At 44.2% G+C, this 17,901-nt stretch overlaps 1 protein-coding gene across 4 annotated transcripts in view; it reads right to left on the bottom strand.

Annotated features, from left to right (window-relative positions):
* LOC121908274 (trinucleotide repeat-containing gene 6C protein-like) overlaps positions 1–17,901 on the bottom strand; it is a 49,142-nt gene that overhangs the window by 11,966 nt on the left and 19,275 nt on the right. For 3 of the 4 annotated variants that reach the window (XM_042428188.1, XM_042428180.1, XM_042428204.1), the window contains exons 4-5: positions 11,452–11,886; positions 267–2,774 (exon numbers count right to left, since the gene is read on the bottom strand). In XM_042428188.1, the coding sequence (XP_042284122.1) occupies positions 267–2,774; positions 11,452–11,886 (2,943 nt within the window). The remainder of the gene's footprint in view (positions 1–266; positions 2,775–11,451; positions 11,887–17,901) is intronic. The other variant, XM_042428196.1, reaches the window with a different exon arrangement.

Here is a 17,901-nt window from a genome sequence, read left to right as displayed (position 1 = left end):
CATTAAGACCAGCTCTAAAGCTTAATACCATTAATAAAACATAATTATGCTGTCAGATAAAACTCTGAGTCTCAAAAACATCAGGTTTTATATGTATATAATTTTTTAAGATCTGACTGACATATTCTACAGTTTTAAACATTCCACTGCCTTTTGCATTGGTTTTTGAGATTATACCTTTTTCAGCATTTCAGTATATCAAATATTACTTTAATTTCAAGTCATACAAACATTTTGAACACAACAGCACAACCATACTATGTTACCTGAGTTGGCGAGGGGGGGTCTACCCTGGGGGCCCGCACCTGGGTGTGAAGCGCCATTGTTGGGTGACCCATTGTTGTTTCCATGGTGCTGCAGGTGAGTTGGGGGATGGCCATGATGGGGATGGTGGTGCATGTGGTGAGCATGATGGTGATTGTTGTTGCCAGGGCCGACAGAGTGATTGTTGTTGCCAGGGCCGACAGAGTGATTGTTGTTGTTATTGTTGGGCATAATCATTCCACCATTCTTACTGGGAGGTGGGCCGCTGTTGCCTGGGTTACTAGAGGGATTGTTGCGATCCCACATGTTGACAGTCTTGTTGTAGGCGTTGGGATCGCCCCAGGTGGACGTTCCATCGTCAATCTCCATCTTCCTGCGGATGGAGGGAGGGGAGGGCTCTTCCCAGCCAGTGGGCTCCATACCCTGGTCCTGTTTGTTGACACTGCTCCAGCTAGAGGTGTTCTGCTTCACAGAACCAGGACCACCCCAAGAACCAATGCTGCCACCTCCTCCACTGCCGGTGCTACTGCTGCTGCTCTCCTGGGGCTTGGAGGAGCCCCAGCCTCCCTGCACTGGGCCATTGGCACGTGGGGTCTCCCCCCAGCTGCTATTACTCACAGCAGAAGCAGGCTTACCCCAGCCTCCTCCTCTAGTTCCTCCTCTGGGGCTTTCCTTCCACCCACCACTTCCTCCATTTCCTCCTTCTCCTTCCCACATGCTGCTGGAGGACCCATTGTTCTTGACTTCTGCTTCTCCCCAGTCCCTTGTGCTGGAGCTATTGGAGCCCCCATTACTGTTGCCCCAACCATGGGAGCTTTTGGGACCCTCTCCCCAGTTAGTAGGCTGGCTTTTTGTCAGACCATCATCCCAGTTGGGTGACTTGTCCTCAGATCCCCAGGATGGTGTGCCTGCACTTTTAGGACCATTGGTAGGCAAAGGGTCGCCCCAGCCACTGGTGGTGCCATTTGAGGCTTTGTTGAGTGACTGTGGGGGGTCCCCCCATCCTGATCCAGTCTGGATTGACTGAAGTGGAGGGGCTCCCCAGCCAGAGGATGATGATCCTTCACTGTCATTTTTTCCTCCAGACCCAGGCCTCTGACTGGGGCCAATGTTAGGGTTTATGGTACCTCCATTGGTGGCTGATGGTCCACCATTAGAGCTTGAGCTTCCTAAGGTGTCCGAGCTGCTGTTGCTCTTCACATCATCAGAGTTGGCTTCTTCCATCTCCCATACGGTGTGCTGTCGGATGGGGGTCTGTCCCCAACCCGAGTTACTCAGCACCCTTGGGTCCAGGTCCTGTCGGGGTAGCACAGGGGTAAAATCCATGCTTGAAGACCTGTCTCTGTGGTGGGATCGACCTTCACTGCTGTCCCCACTACCCTCACTTGCTGGGGCTGTTCCAGGCTGCTGGCCCCATGAGTTAAGTTGCGGCTCTTGGCCTGAACCAGAACTACCAGCATCTACTGAGTCCCAGCCTTTAGATGTATCTCCACCACCACCAGAGCATTTTCCCCAGTCACCCCAGCCACCACTTCCACTACTCCCACCACCACCACTGCCTTGGCGACCCCAGGCAGAGAGGCCTCCAGAAGGAGCTGAGTCCCAGCCTGAGTCTTTGGGGGAGTCAGCTGCCTTATTTTCTCCACTACCCCATACAGAGCTGCCTTTTGTGTCCCCATTGAGCTGGGATGATTCAGTGGGTGACTGGCCTCCCCAGCCAGTTAACCCATGGATAGGGCTCATAGGCTCCTGAGCTTGCTGCTGTTGCTTAGTGTGGTTTGGTCCGTCAGTGTTAAGGTTAGCAGGTTCCATATTGAAGGACAAGCTTGTGTTGGTTGAAGGGTGCTGCTTATCACTTTCATTAGCACTTATCATGCCACCCCAACCTCCTCCACTCGTATCCGCACCTCCCAGGGTCCCATTTCCCATATTTCCATTGCCATTAATACCTGGTGGAAGGGATGATGAGTTGGACACCCCATTAGGGCCAATACCACCACCTCCACCACCCTCATGGCCCAGAACAGGCCAAGCTGATGGGTTGGCATTAGGATTGAGGTTCAAGTTAAAATTGGGAGAGCCCCAGTTACTGGGCGCTCCTACACGGCCACCATTCATACCATCTTGTTTTGCATCTGAGACCCAGCCTCTGTTCCCAGCTAATGTGTTGGCTGACCCAGGTCCTGTCATCATGTTATTGTTAGATTTGAGAGAGGCGTAGTGGGCCTGCTGGCCTGTGGCACCTGTGGCCATACTCAGAAAACTACTACTACTGGTGGTAGTGACAGCACTGGTGTCTGGGTTGGAACTAGCTGAGCCCAAGGGGCATTCTGTTGCTGCAGGGTGGCTGGGGTCACTACTGCGGCTGATGGAGGGCCAAGCTTCTGTGTCACTTCCGTCAATAATCACTTTGTCCCAGCTGTTGGCACTGGAGGGGCTGTCAACTGGTAAAGAGGCGCCCCAATGAGAGGTCTCATACTGGGCACCAGGGCCACTCTGGAGGGATATGTCTGTAGAGAAAAAGAGAGGGAAGAGAGGTTGAGACAAAGGGGAACAGAGGAAGACAATAGCTTGAACTTAGTTTTAAAAGCCTAGCCAGAGATGGGGGCTATACATATATATATATATGTGACATCAGTTGCATTGCTTTTCTGTGTGTAACAATGTTTATCTGTATAGTTCCTGTTAAATAAACGAATAAAACCAAATCAAATAAAACACAAGGAGCTGGGTGGAGATGACTCAGTCAGAGGCAAAAAGAGGACGTGAGTGGCAGAAGATGGAAAAAAGCAAGAAATGAAGAAAAGATGGAATAACAACGCAGAAGAGAAAAAGGTGAAAAAGAGAGACGACATAAAAGGGAGGAAAAAGGGGGAGAGGTGGGGGGGAGAAAAAATAGATTAGGTTAGACTAAGGAACATCGTGTAATACAGCCCCTGTTAGTTCCCTGGACCAATTTTATCTTCTTGGTTGGTTAATGTTAGCTATCAGACTTGGCAGGATGAGATGGTCACACTTGCACGTTCCACAATCCAACACATAATCAGAATGCACAGCCAAGCGTGCTACATGTCATATCAGCTATGGCATATCCATATATCCTTGCCCTGGTGCAGTCAGCCAAACAGAAACAGGGAGATGGAGCCTTCGCTTTCTTTCCTTTACCCATCCTTCCTTCCTCTCTCATTCCACTTTTCCTATTCCACTTTTTTTTCCAACTCGTTTCCTCTTCCCTCGCTGTCTTGTTTTGCCTCTTCCTTCTCACTCTCTAGCTGCCCTTATCCATTATTATATCCCCCCATCTCTCTCTCTCTCTCCCTTTCTGCACCCACCTCTTTCCTCACCCTTTAATTTCTCCCTCTCTCCCCTCTGCTCTCTTCTAACACCCAGCAGTGAGAGGCCCATCCGTCTCCATCGTGGCTCTGCTGGCTGGGGCTGTGAAGGGAAGCCCAAGTGGAACGCCGCTCATTTATTGGAATGAAACCAAGACGGCTTCTCATCCATCACTCCCTACGCTCCACCAGACCTACTCCTCCTCCTAACTGCACCGAACATCGAAACCACAAAACACTTCCTCCAAGCTTGTGTGAATATATGTATGTGTCTGCTGGCTTCTCGACTACTTGCATATACACAATGTTGTGTGTGTTAGTGTGCATTTGATTGTGTGTACTTCTAGATTTATCACATTCTGGGGAATAAGGACTGCATGTAAAACTTATCCTACTACTTACAGGCCTTTAAGCATGATCTAGAAATTCAGTAGCACGTTATCAAAAAACTGAGCTTTACCAAAAATTCTCTAATCAACATTTTATCGCACACAAGCAATTTCATTAGGCACAAAAGCGTCCCCTCAGAGGGGGAACTAATAATAGTCTGATTCGATGCTGTAAAAGGGTAATCAATCAGTTGGAGGCAGCTAATCAATGATCTTATTAATGCTAGTGGGCGAGAGCAGGGAAGCTATCGATCCAGCATGCAAACATCCTAACCACCAAGCCATCCTTCCTCATGTTATGGTCTAAAAAAACCAATGAGAACTACTGCTATGAATCTCACTAGCACACAGGCCAACCAAGCATATGAAGAGAGAAAAGAAAATGTGTATTACATTACTAAAAAGCCAAAAAGTGTAGATAAAGTCAAACAAAAGTGGAAGGTTTAGTGGTAAACACCACATTCCTTATATACACTTTAAAATATACACTGTAACTAAGCTTACAAAGTGGCTGTAACATTAAATATGAACAAAGTGTAATGCCACTTTCAACAAGCATGAGTACCCTAATAGACAATAATACACTTCTGGTTACTCTACTGAGCAGCTGCAGTGAAAGTGGCTTACTAACCTTTAATTATAAGACCCAGGCAGTGCTTGTAAAATATTTGCCTTGTTTGGTAATTAAGCTGCCTTACCTTCTATTACTCTGCCATTAGCTTTCATCATATTATTGCAGTGATTTCCATAATAGCTAGAAGTTATCCATCATGAGATAAAGACCCAGTGGTCAAAACAATCCAGTCAGATGAGGGAAAAGTCCATTTGTTTGAGGAGTGTGGTCACACACACATACACACATAAATACTGGCAGATATGTGGCTTTAAGATACTGCGCAACACGCTGCAGAGTGGCTATGAATGCAATTTTCGCCTCAAAACACTTATCTCCACTCCCCAGGCAGCCTTATCACACAGGGTCGTCAGACTGATGGCATACACACACACATACACACACACACACACACATAAAGTCTGCAGTCAGTGTGCAATCAGTTGTACACAGAAAAAAAAAAACCTCAAACATCACAGCAAAAGTGATCCCTCACTACTGATGTGAAAGTGCCGTTTCTTTTTGAGGAAAGTTAGAAGTTGTTCAAACTTGAAAACAAGCCAGATGTTAGCCTTCAATTAGAAAGCTTTTAATTAGACTCTCCGTGGAATTTCTGTCTCCTGACAATAAGTTGATAATGAGAGTCAAGGCCGAGACATAATCTCAGTTTGAAGAATAATTTCCAAAGACGCTGATTTCAACTCCAGTATATGTGTATGATTACATATAGAGGAATGAGATATTATTAGAGAGAGTATTCTAGAGATGTCAAATAACCAAACTACAGTGTTTATCTTGGTAAACTATATCTTTGTGTGGTTTTATATTTTATTAGTCATTACCACAACCACCAAAGAACCTTTCCTACACCACACACTGAAGTGTATACAGTCACATGCCAGTTCAATCATGACACAGAAATCTGCTGTCTATTCTTCTATGAGTACCATTAAATGCTACAATCACCACATTTTATGACAACTCTTTGTGACAATTCTTTCCAATCTATTCCAAGGACTGTATAGTGAAAGCAGCCGGTGACGTACACAGTAATTCATTAAACAGAAGTCAAAAAGAGGTTAGAAAAGCTCCGTGAATATCTATCTCCACATCTATCCTTGTTAAAAATACATTTTTAAATGTGTAGGTATCAAATAACACCGCTTGAAAGACTGAATGAGGTTTTGAGATCCAAAACAGTGTCTGTGTTTCACAAACAGCTGGTTTGGCAGCATTTCACAACTATTGATTTGGTGCATGCCGGCCTGCCACCCAGTTCAATTGTAAAGAAACGAATTAAACAAAACCCAAACAGCTGCCTTTTTCAGTTAGTAGCTCTCAGTGGCTTGTAGGAGGTTTTTTTTTTTCTACACACAGAGAAATACAGGACAGTATACTTAAAGCCACTGATGTTACTCCCTGTCTTCTTAGTCCCAGCTCTGTCGATGCTAGCTTCCCGAGCAAAGAGGAGTGCCATTTTATCAGACCTGAAACACAGCCACGAAGCTCCGAGGCTGCAGCCTCAGGAACATTCTCTTCATTCAACCCCTCACCCACCCGACATATCTTCCTTTCCCTTTCTCTGTCTTTGTCTCACAGTCTCATTTGCACATTTTGTTTCCTGAAGAGCAAAAAAAATAGGTTACATGATAAGTTAATCAAAATCTGGAACGCAGCCATGTTTTTAATCACTTCAGACACTGCACACTTCAGACACTACAAACAAACCAAATGTCAAACAAAAAAACTCCCACATACAACAAAAATGAGAGAGAGTGGAATGTGTGTTGCCAGAAAACAGGTAGACTAGCACCTCTCACCACAGTGCTCACAAAGATCCACACAAGAGTGCAAAACAGTAGATATGGTCTTAGTAGGTTTGCAAATCAAACCACAAAATCTTCTCCCTGCTGCTACCGGGTGCCTGAGCTGTATCCTAGACCTACATTATCTGCAGTAAGTGTGTGCAGTGTAGTAAATGTTGTATTAGGAGCTTCACAAAAGAAGTATTTATCATTAGACTATTGTGTAAGATTGCATTCTAATGAATAGGTGTTCATGTTATTGTAAATACATACATGTGTGCATGTGTGGACTAATGCAAAACAGCCTCTTTTTCCTTTTCACCTCAACATGCCTCAATTGTTCCTCTCAGCTCCCTCCCCAGACATTCCAACCGAAAGGTCTTGCTGATTCTTGGCAAAGCAGTAATTTGGCAGAGGGGAATACTAACGCAAGCTGAACATGAAAAACAAAGAAAAGGGGACAATTATTTCCATCCTCCATTTGCAATCATGTGACAGTAATGCAGGGCTGCTTTCATTCTGGTTGCAATTAGGAGGGCAGTCTCTGATTACTCTTTGTGAATGAAGAGGGTCAAAAATAAAAACAAAGAGGCCCTCTATGGCTCCCCGTGCTTCTAGCAAGGGAACAAGACTGCCTGTTTGTGTGCATGCATGTGCAAGTCCGTGTGCAAATACGGGCCTGCTCTCTGCATACAACCTGGACTGACGCTAAACAGTAACAAACATTTCCTAATGATGAGCGCTCCGGCCGCGCTTGTGCTAAAAAAAAAATGACAACGTCGCAGTGAAGCTGTGTGATTCCAGCTTGACAAGAGTTGAAGCAGAAATAAGCAAGAGATGAGCTCCAAGATAATGAGACTAGCTGCCATCATATAAATGGGCAGGTAGCCAAGAATTAAATGCCTCCCTCCCCTTTGAATTGAATGAAAAGCAGGGTGACAGAAATAGGGAGAGAGGGTGGAAGGGAGAGATGGAGGAGAGTCTGGGGGGGGGGGAGGGGTTGGCACTCGCAGTGGCGAGGGAAAAGAACAGGAGAGAGAAAGCATGAGCAGAATAGGAGAGATGGTGTGGCAATAAATGGATTCCTTAGTTCGTGTGAGTTTGTCTGTGAGGCTCAGACTAAGCTCGGTTTTCTCAGAGCAAACTGTGGGCTGACATAAACCAGAGCCAGAGCAGGAGGGGATGTTTAGTAGTCTTTTGTCCCCAAATAGACCTCCACCATTTCTCTTTGAGGGGGGAGCTTTACGCCCACTTGGATCAAAGACGGCAAGCACTTGTTTTTCCGGAAGCAGGGAGGAAAAAAAGAAAGAATGAGAGAATGGTCACAGGAGGGTTTAAAAGCTCATCCTTCATGTCTGTTTACCTCTGCTGAGAGAAGAGAGAAAATAGAAGAGCGATGGTGACTTCTCTGGTTTCCCTGACAGAGGCTGGATTAATGAAGCCACTGGGGGGTTGTCTCACTTGTATGTGTGTGTATGTGTGTGTGTGTGTGTGTGAGTCACAGCCTGAGCACATGGGGCGATCTATACCTCCCTGGCTTCGTTAGGGGCCAGGTAGTCTTGTGATTATTTGATGATTTCAAAAACATACAAATAACATATTTAAATATTTGTTAAATTTACATCTTAATGGCAGAGTATTTGAAGAAGCACACTTGAATGAGACGGTGCTTTAACATTACAGTTACATTACAAAGCCTTTGAAAAAAAAAAGATGCACTATCTTTTCTGCCTCATTCAGTCGACCAATTTTTTAGTAAAAATAACACTGTCCCACTTTCAACCACTTTACCTACATATCAAAAGGGTCTAAATGAAAGAGCCAAGTGTGTTAACAGCACCCAGCAGTGCGCCTTCTGGCAACATGCTCTGTCTGGGTGACCAGCAAACAGCTGTTGGGCTGCAGTTCCCACAGTCTTAAGAGACCCCCACTCCAGCACCTGCTATTGGGGGAGCCAGTCTGGACGGCTGCTGGCTGCTCCGGACTACTTAATGGTCCCCAGTCAGCTGGAGAGACGGGGATGTGGTGGGTGCGACGGAGGGAGGGGTGGGAGGGACAGGGGTCTCTGTCTGGTGTTGGGGACAATTAAACGGGTGTTGGGATAAGCGGAGGTTATGCGGGAGTGGCGTGAATCTAGAGGGCTTCGCCTTTCAGACTTTGAAGATGAAGTGATGTGTGTGGATAGCCTGTAGGAATGTTCTACATCACACACGGTTTGCACAAACCTATTATGACCTGGTCTGATAAATTCAAATTTGCTTTATTGGCATGAATGTCGCAACAATATTGCCAAAGCATCAAGAGTCAATGAAGCAAAATAGCATTGAGATAACATTAAGATTGATGTATGTTAATTATATTCAGTGTATCTATGTATCTATATATATATACAGTATATCCTATGCATGTATTTGTGTGTGTGTGTGCATAAATTCCCCTTTAAACTCTGAGCCAGCTGGCCTGCAAGGCAGACACAGATCTGAGAGGACACAACTAGGTCAGGCTAGTGTGTTCTTACTGCTGCACAGTCTCTACATTTATGTTCATGTGTTTGCATGTGCACAACAACAAAAATGTTTGAGTATCTGTGTGAAGGAGCCTTCACATCATCACACTCCTTTGGGCCGTGGTGACCTCACCAGAGAGGTCAGAAAAGTGCCCTCACATCAGAGTTCATCCCTTACTTATAGTTACACTGAGAAAGGAAACTTTGTGTCTGTAACACCATGATGATTGTGAGAAAAGTTGGACAACTTTAGAAATTCTATAAATCATTTTCATAGCTATGATGAAGATGATGTGCGTAGTTCTTTACTTGAGGATCAGGTTGAGTAAGTCCAAAACACAGAGTTGCAAATGTTAAAACAGTTCAGATTTTCAGGTATTTCATCGATGTTGATCTGCGTTAATTTTACAACATGTTATATCTCAAGCTTATTCTACAACAAAAGCACTCATGTCCTGGGATAAATAGAGGCTTAAGCTTATATCTTCAACTTTTTAAATTATGTATACCAAAATCATTGCAACCACAGGGCCACCAGCTTGAGGCTATTAGCCGAGTAGACGGGACAGAACAGGCTGGAGATGGGAAGCCCTTGGGACAAGAACAAGAGGGGAAAGAGGTGGGAACCTAGCCAATGGCTACTCTGCCACAGGCTGTGTTGTACTGAGAGGCCCCTGGGAAAATCAGGGTGAGGTAAAGGCCAAACAGGACAACAACTGCTGGACTCAGACTAGGACAATAATTAGGACATTATAGGTTAATACACTCAACCAGGGGGATCTTAACTAGTTTGGAGCACAAAGGGGAAATATATTCTTTTAAATCTAATCTCCTAAAGGCTTAGAGGTATTGCTTCTCTTGAGTGAGTTAAGCCAGCAGCCAAATTTAGAACCTGGCCCACAGCTGAGGAAAGTCTGCGCTAAACAGCTGAGCTCAGAGAGGAAATATAATAGAAAAAAAGAAAACTCAGCTTCTGAGCTAATAAGCAATAAAAAGGATAACGCAGAATCAATGCAGGATTACCAAATCTGGTCTCAATTGTTCAAGTTCATGCTGGAATACAGTTAAAATACCCCCATAAAATCTGTTTGTATATGTACCAGTAAATGAGGCACAACTTGCAAAAAGTAGGCATTCACTGACTGTTCCTGTGCTCGGTGGTATAGGCCCGAGTACAAGAGCAACATGGACTAGAGAGAGCATAAAGGGACCCGTTGGCTCTGTGATGCAGGGGGACTGTAGTTTGCCGACTAGCTAGCCATGAACCACAGCTGCTGCAGATTTGTTTACCGAGCGCCTGGTGTTCTCCCAGCAAATTTGAGTCAGTAATGAAAGGCAGCACAGAACAGCAAAGGAGCAAACAGAGAAGAGAAACTCTAACAAAGATGCAAGCAGACGCTCATGCTAGCTCCCCCTCGAAAAACCTAAACATAAAAACATTGTGTGGTGAAATACAGTTATTCTCACGTTAGAGGACGTGAGGTGCTGCCATCCTTTGTGTGTATGTACGTTATCAAGCAGATGATTATGATTGCCGTTGCTATTTAAACACAAGAAAAGCAGAAATAGTAACGAAAATCAGGAAATCTTGAGTGTGGAAATAAAAAAAAAAAATAAGGTGCTTTCCACAGCTGTATGATCATTCTTTATCAACATGCTTGCATTCAAATACACACCATCTAAAGCACAATGGGCTCCTCGAGGCAGGTTCAATATTAGTGATCTTGGGTGGCCACCGGTGAGTTCATTAAAAGGCTACCACTGGCTATGGAGGTTTGACTGTGTGTGTGTGTGTGTATGTAAAAAAACGGGAACCATGTTCTTCTCACTTGAAACATCTAAACACAGTTTTCCTCGGCTTTGAAAGAATTCGGAGTTATTATTGGCAGTTTTGTGAGCACCACAATCCAGAGTTGCGCAGTCTAACAGCACAGACCTACTTTGGGAACAAGCATATAGCTATCAGAGATCCTTTCAGATGGCCAAAGAAAGTAACATCTGAAAAGCAGGGATAGCAGAAATGCCAATTTAAAAACATCTGAGACTTGAGTCTTAGGTTTTATTTTGGTCAGCCTACCCACATAATTTGGGAGTTGTAGCTTGTTTTATGCTGACAGGAAGTGAAAGTGTGCTGTTAAATCACAATGACCATAATCATCATAATTCATTGTGGTTACAGTGCAGTATATTAGCCAATACTGTTCTGCATACCACATATCTGTTCCAAGGCAAACAGAATACAAACTGACATGAAGCTAAATGATGGATCCTTATATTTGTCAATATGCCAGGATGATAGATAATTAGTGTTCCAATAACAACAAGATATGTTGATATTGAATCAGAATGTTAGATTTTAAAAGGTAAATTTGCTGAGCTTGTTAAAATGAAATGTAGCCAAAATATAGCAAACATGCACAAAAACCGAAAAAAAAAGATGAAATAATTCACAAACAGCCACCACCAAAACATCCAAATTAAAAAAAAAATGATCAGAAGTCTATTTCAGGGCATTTTTTTTTGTTTGTTTTTACACACAAACCTGGGTGGCGTTTGCCCACAGCGGACACGGCAGAGTTTGGGGTAGCGCTGCTGGTACTCGTAGAAGAAGAAGAGTAAGACGACGAGGGCGCAGAGGAGGAAGAAGAGGAGGAGGAGGAGGAGAGGGTGAGAGCGCTGAGGGCTCCTGCAGGCAGTGGCTGGCCTCTCTTCAGTAGCTGCTTGTGCTCCTGCTGGCGGAAGCGCGGGGGCACCTCTCTGGGCGGGTAGCGAGCACTGGCAGAGGACGACTGGCACTGCTGCTGCTGCTGCTGCTGAGGGGGAGTCTGAGTCGGGAGCTGGCTATTGGAGGAGGCACGCTTGCCATTGCCAGAAGAAGAGGAGGAGGAGGAGGAGGAGGAGAGGGGCAGCGTGGGGCTGGCGGGGTGGAGGTGGTAGGGTGGGCCGGGACTGGGCTTAGTGGGAGCAGGCTCTGGCACTGGATGGATACAATACACAGGCACACAGGCATACACACACACACACAGAAAGACACATGCAGGTAGCAAGGTATTAATGTCGGGGTTAACTCAGTATTAGTCCTTTATGTAACAGACATTATATTTGTCTGGGTAGTTCCGCCAGCGGACAATAGGGTGGAGCTGTAATTATTCTTTACAAGGAAGTCCCGAAATTGAAATCAGCCAACAGTGATGTTTCCTTGGATGGTAGTCCAGTTTAATCAATTCTTTGTTAGAGCAAAAATGTCTTTTTCAACAGCACATGTGACAATATGTTATGTCAGCAGTCTTTGATAGAACAAGAGGACTTTTCCAAAAAAACATAACGTCACACATTCGAAGTTTCAACACGTTCTCATGAGATCTCTGTCATTTCAATTGTGTGTCTTGTACTAGTGCTCAGCGAGTGGAGGTAAAGGACATTTAGTTGCATCTATTTGTCTCCCCGCGCTGTATCTTGGCGATGCACTACCCCTTTAAGTTGACTGTTTCATGCAGCCTGTTGTTGAACATATGCTACTGGCCTAGACACACACTCTCTGAAAAGGTCATATTTTTTTCTGCTGACTGAGCACAGACACACACAAACACATGGAGACACTTCGTTTCCTCTTCATTACGCTCTCTTCTCCGGCACTTTCTTTACACACACACACACACACACCTTTCCCTGCTGGTCTGGCCTCAGCCTGACCCCTTTCCCTGTGGTTCCGGTGACCAGCCAGCCGTCTAATTGAGCGTTACCGTGAAAGGTGTTATTATTAGCGGGACCTGGATAGCTAGAAACCAAACAGATTGGCTTGGCTGAAGTTTCCTCTCCAGGGTGCTGCAAGACTGAAGAAAAAAAAAAAACACACTCCTGACCTATACACTGAATACTTCTTATTGAGGAAGCTGAGGAGGATGTTGGTGTGAGTATTCTACCTGCTGCACAGAAATAGCTGCTTTCATACTGGCTGCCAATAGCTAGTGACCTAAGTGCTGCTGTGAATTACAGTTTCTTGGTCCATGGGTAAATGCATGATGAATACTTGATGATGTTGTTTTCTGTAGTCCCTAGACGGATACGTTCGACACAACAGCTGAGACTGCTTTCACTAAAGGGAGGGGATAGAGAGACGGAGAAAGGAGGAGGAATGTTTTTTTTTTTTTTTTTTAAACCGAGAGATAGTGGGAAATGAATATGCTCGAAATAATTTGTTAATTAAAGCTTCGGTCTGTCCAGTGTGGGAGTCTGAACTCCTCTCATAGCAGTCCTGTACTGCAGTTCTGGCAAGTAACCACAGTGACACGCACACACACACACACACACACACACACACACACACACACACATAGAGGCCAATGCTGCCACACTGGAGGTTAAAGTAAATTGAGAACGCAGAGGTATTCACCGCGCCTGCCAAGAGCTTGTCTAAGAGCACAGCTAAAAACAGAGGCCCTCTCAGTGAGCGCAACACTAATCCAGATGGCTGCCTACCTGCTGACACACAGAAAGAGCAGCAATAAGGAAGAAACGGACAGAAATTCTAAATATGACACCTCTACATGAAGAGAACTACATATGTTGTACTCTCTTTTCTTCTATCCGTGTCCTTCACAGACACACACACACGCCTTTGTATCTTTCTAGACAATATAAAAATGCACTTTACACACCACATATACACGCAAAAAGACACTTTTATAGTTCTCTGCACCCCCTTCCTCTGATGAGACTTTAGTCAAATGCAGAAAGAGGGAGGGAGGGAGAGCGAGCGAGCCTGCCCCCCTCTAGCAGTATCTGGCTGGCTGTTGGCTTGGAACTGCAGCTGGTGACGCACATCTCTGATTAAATTCAGCTCAGCCCGCCTGACGCTCCCTGGACCAATCAGACAGCAGGACGGTGAATACATGCTTTCCCTGCCCCCTTTCCTCTCCATCCTTCCTACTCAGATCAACCCCCCTCCCCTCTCCTCCCTCCTCCTCCTCCTCTGTCTTTCCATCAGCGGGCTGCTCCATAACCCAACTGCTCTTTCTTTCTCCATGTCCTACCTGTCTCTCAACCTGGTGTTCTATTCTCCCTCTGGGCTTTAATCCATCTTCATTCCTCATTTCTTGTTTTTGCCTCCCCCCTTCCCTCCCCCCCGTCTTGTTTCCGTCTCCCTTTTTTCTAATCTTCCGTCTCTCCACTCCAAATCTCTCCCCCCTTAACTCCGTCAACTTCATCTCTCTCAACCCAATTTTTCTACCGAGTGAAAACTTTTTGGCGTCTCTCTGCCCCTCAGGGTGCAGTTTGTTCTTGCTTCGTGTTGCTGACTGCTCAAACACAAGCCTGGCGACCGCTAATGCCAAATTCATTAAGACTAATATCACACAATGGTTTTTTCCGAGTATCAATTTATCGCCTACGTTAAAACATTTTTGAAATTTAAATGACATTTGCGAAGCCAACTTTCCAACTAGTCTGTAAGCAAGACAGTGATGGAAACAAAACTCAACTTTTTCGTTGCGGTTACGTACTCGAGGCGGAAATTAACCACATAAATGCAGCAGATGATTGCTGCTCTGGAGTCATTTTCATTAAACCACTCCACCTCTGCATGTCTCCTTTCTGACATCAAGTCAAACAAACATCACAGTCAAAAAATAACCTCATATCTCACTGGCTAGAAAAATGACATTGGCCAAATCTTTGCAGTTCTTACACACACACACATACACACAAAAGGAAATGAGTTCAGTTCCCTAGACAATTTGGTCAAAAAGCCCCATATGGGTGTTACTCAGTCAGTTCACCGTTTATCATAGCTTCCAGTCTGGTACAGGAAGCACATGAACCCAGAAGAAAGATAGAGACAGACAGACAACTTTCCTGGCTCACGCATGCCTCACTCTCTCACACACACGCACACGCACACACACACACACACACAGCTTCATTCAGCCTGTTTGTGTGTTGTTGTAGTAACAAGAGTGTATCCATGCTACGACTTTCTTATGTTGTTGCTGATGACCATATCTTATTTCCTTTGCACAATCAGTGATACATCTCTCTACATGAATCGTGATGTGTTTAAAATCACAAACCTGTTCATTTACATTATTCTATGCTTGCAAAAAAAAAGCTAAAATAATCTCTCATTTTCACGGAAAACTGTTGCTATAACACTCTCCAGCTGGGTAATGTGTAACCATCTTTTGTATAATCTGTATTTAACAAGTGTATCAGTGAGAATTAATGGTCTCCTGAGCGGGAGGGTGTGTGTGTGTGTGTGCACACGTCTGGAAATTAGACAGCAAAAATGGCAGTTTGAATGTATAAGAGGTGAGAGACACAGCTCCCCTTTGCCCTGAAGAAACACATTTACAGAGAGACATCTTTCATTTAGAGGAAGAGAGATCTTTTCTTAATCCATGACGGATCTGTGAGTGCTTTTTAAGGGGTGGGGTTTACATAAAAAGGACTATAAAGGGAAAAAAAAAAAAAACAATGGAGAAAAGTGGGGAAATCCCTCAGATGAGAGTGCGTCTATAAAAGATTAATTGAGGAAAGTGAAGAGTATGTTGGTTACACTTCCTGCCAATGAAAGGGAATGAAATGCACATAGTAAATTGGTGAGGTTGCAAGCTTATTGCATCTGAACTCAACTGGATGAGTAGCAGCTTCAAAGAAACAGCTGTTGATGTCGTTTCTTCTTATGACTAATTGACATGGTTAAGGTTAGGGATGCGGTTTGTTGTACACCTGAGTTAAACTGGGTCATTGCCTTGATGATATTGGATCTAAGTGCTGCTCAGAGCGAGGCCTATGGCTGGAATGTGATGGAGACCTTTTCTACTTTATCTAATTGGCAGCTTCTACTATCATACATAGAAAAACATAAATATCTAGTCACAGTTAGCTTTTTTTTAAAGATATCTACAAACTGAAAGTTTTACTGACTATTTCTGAATTGTGTTACAGAGCCAAAGTGTTGGGTGAGTTTTGGGGAAGAGGAAGTTTTGACTTGATAATGGCAGGAAATAGAATATCAGTGGCGAACCAAAATAAAAAAAAATCTTCTGTTACGCCTTGTTTTTACACTGACGGAGCCAAAAATCCTATCAACTTTAAACATAGCCAACTTTTGGATATAATCTTGATCTTATCAACCAGTATATGAGGCATACAGATAAAAACAAGCAAACATACTGTTGGAAATATCCCTTTGTAGGAAGAGGTAAATACAGAAATCAGTGCAAGTGAGAGTTGTATTGTGGAAACCAAATTTAGACTTATGTGGTGGTGGCCTTAGTACCCCTAATTGAAGATGAAAAGGAGAGCCAATTAAATAAGCATTTGTAACAAGTGCACTGTAAATTCCATTAAACCCTCCAGCTGAGGCGCTCTCTGCAACCTTGCACCAAACTTTTAATTACAGCCCATCTTCACACTAAATGGTTAATTACACACAATGAGAGAGGGTGAGAGAAAGAGCAATAGCTTTAAGAATAAGAGAGCAAGTGAGCGTAGATGAAGGAAAAAAAAAAAATAACACACACACACACACACACACAAGGCAGAGAGAAATCTATCTGTTATTGTAAGAACAACTGTGCATAGTGCCAGGCAGTGCAGGTTCCCACATCTCTTCTGTCTATTGTCTGCAGAGCCACTTTATTATGCAGCCATGTTTATAGCAAAGGGGGTGGGGGGGTGGGGGGGGTGGGGGGTGGACACAACACACAGGCCTATATGCTCTACACAATGGTGCCTTTCCCTAATCCAATAAGAGCTAAAAGGTAGGGAAGGTAAGGAAATACAGCATGTTTTAAAGTGGGTTTACATGGGTTTTACAGTTTATGGGTGTGCGGTTGTGTGTGTCAGTGTGTTCTCTTAGAGTGTGTTAACAAGCTAAGGTCCATGTGAAATTAGTGAAACAAGTTTTGTCCAAGAAACTGGAAAGTTAAAAGAAATTTGAAAGTGCAAAAACCGAAAACAACATGAGTTTGGACTCAGATCATGACCATCTTTTTTTATATGACACTGAACATTTTTACCTTTTACATTTGGTCTATGACCCTCACACTTGGTGACTATATTCTCCAAATATTAATAGATATTTGAATGGAAGACAGTGATACGAATCCATTTGGTAGTAAAATTCTGTAACATTATGTTATATGTTACTGGTAAACAGGAGCACATAGAAATGCGACTTGGTTGTTTTGACGCGGTAACCAAGAGGACGCTTTAGTCACAGTGTTTACACACACAAGGGAGGGTCATGTGGGTGCGTCTCTATGAGGTCCCATCTGTCAGTATTAGTAGAGAAAAACAGAAACTCCCTCACTCACACACAAAATAAAGGAAAAATTTCTCACCCCTCACCCTTCCTATATAACGCCCCATTGCCATAGAGACTGACAGTTGCCTAACGTACCTCTATTTTGCCTCTTGTGACCTCTTCCCATGCCACGCCTCTTCCACCCTCTCCATCTCATTATTGCCCCCACCCCCTCTCCATGCCAGCCTCCCTTTTCCCTCTCTCTCTCTCTCTCTCTCTCTCTCCAGTTGTGGTTGTTCATCTCAGCTGTGTCTCTCCTGCATGTCAGGATTATGACAGAGTTATGCCGAGAGCGCTTTTTTAGCCCTAACAGTTGCTAACCTACTATCTGACTATATAGCTTTAACAAGATCATACTGCACTTCCACCTGAGGTCAGCGCCTCGGGGCAAACGACTGCCTGAGGTTAAATCCCTTTTGAATTTGATAGATATGTAGGATGATGCAAGGTGTCTTAAACTTTAAGAAACATGGTCTCCCACAGTCTGAGCTGCGGTGTTATTAGAGCGTCGGGAATGATAGCAACAACCCATGCTGGGTTAAAACGTGCAATTTAAGAAGCCAAGTCTAATGAAAAGGCATTGTAATATCATACTGTATACAATTAATAAAGGCAATCTCATCAAATCAAACTATACTGGCAGAATATTATGGAGTCTCTGTGGTCTAACTCCAGTTTGACAAC

The sequence above is a fragment of the Thunnus maccoyii genome, chromosome 2 (assembly GCF_910596095.1).
Source record: "Thunnus maccoyii chromosome 2, fThuMac1.1, whole genome shotgun sequence".
Lineage (NCBI taxonomy): Eukaryota > Metazoa > Chordata > Actinopteri > Scombriformes > Scombridae > Thunnus > Thunnus maccoyii.
Note: the sequence above shows the minus strand (reverse complement) of the source record. Positions and strands in the feature narration are given on the sequence as shown.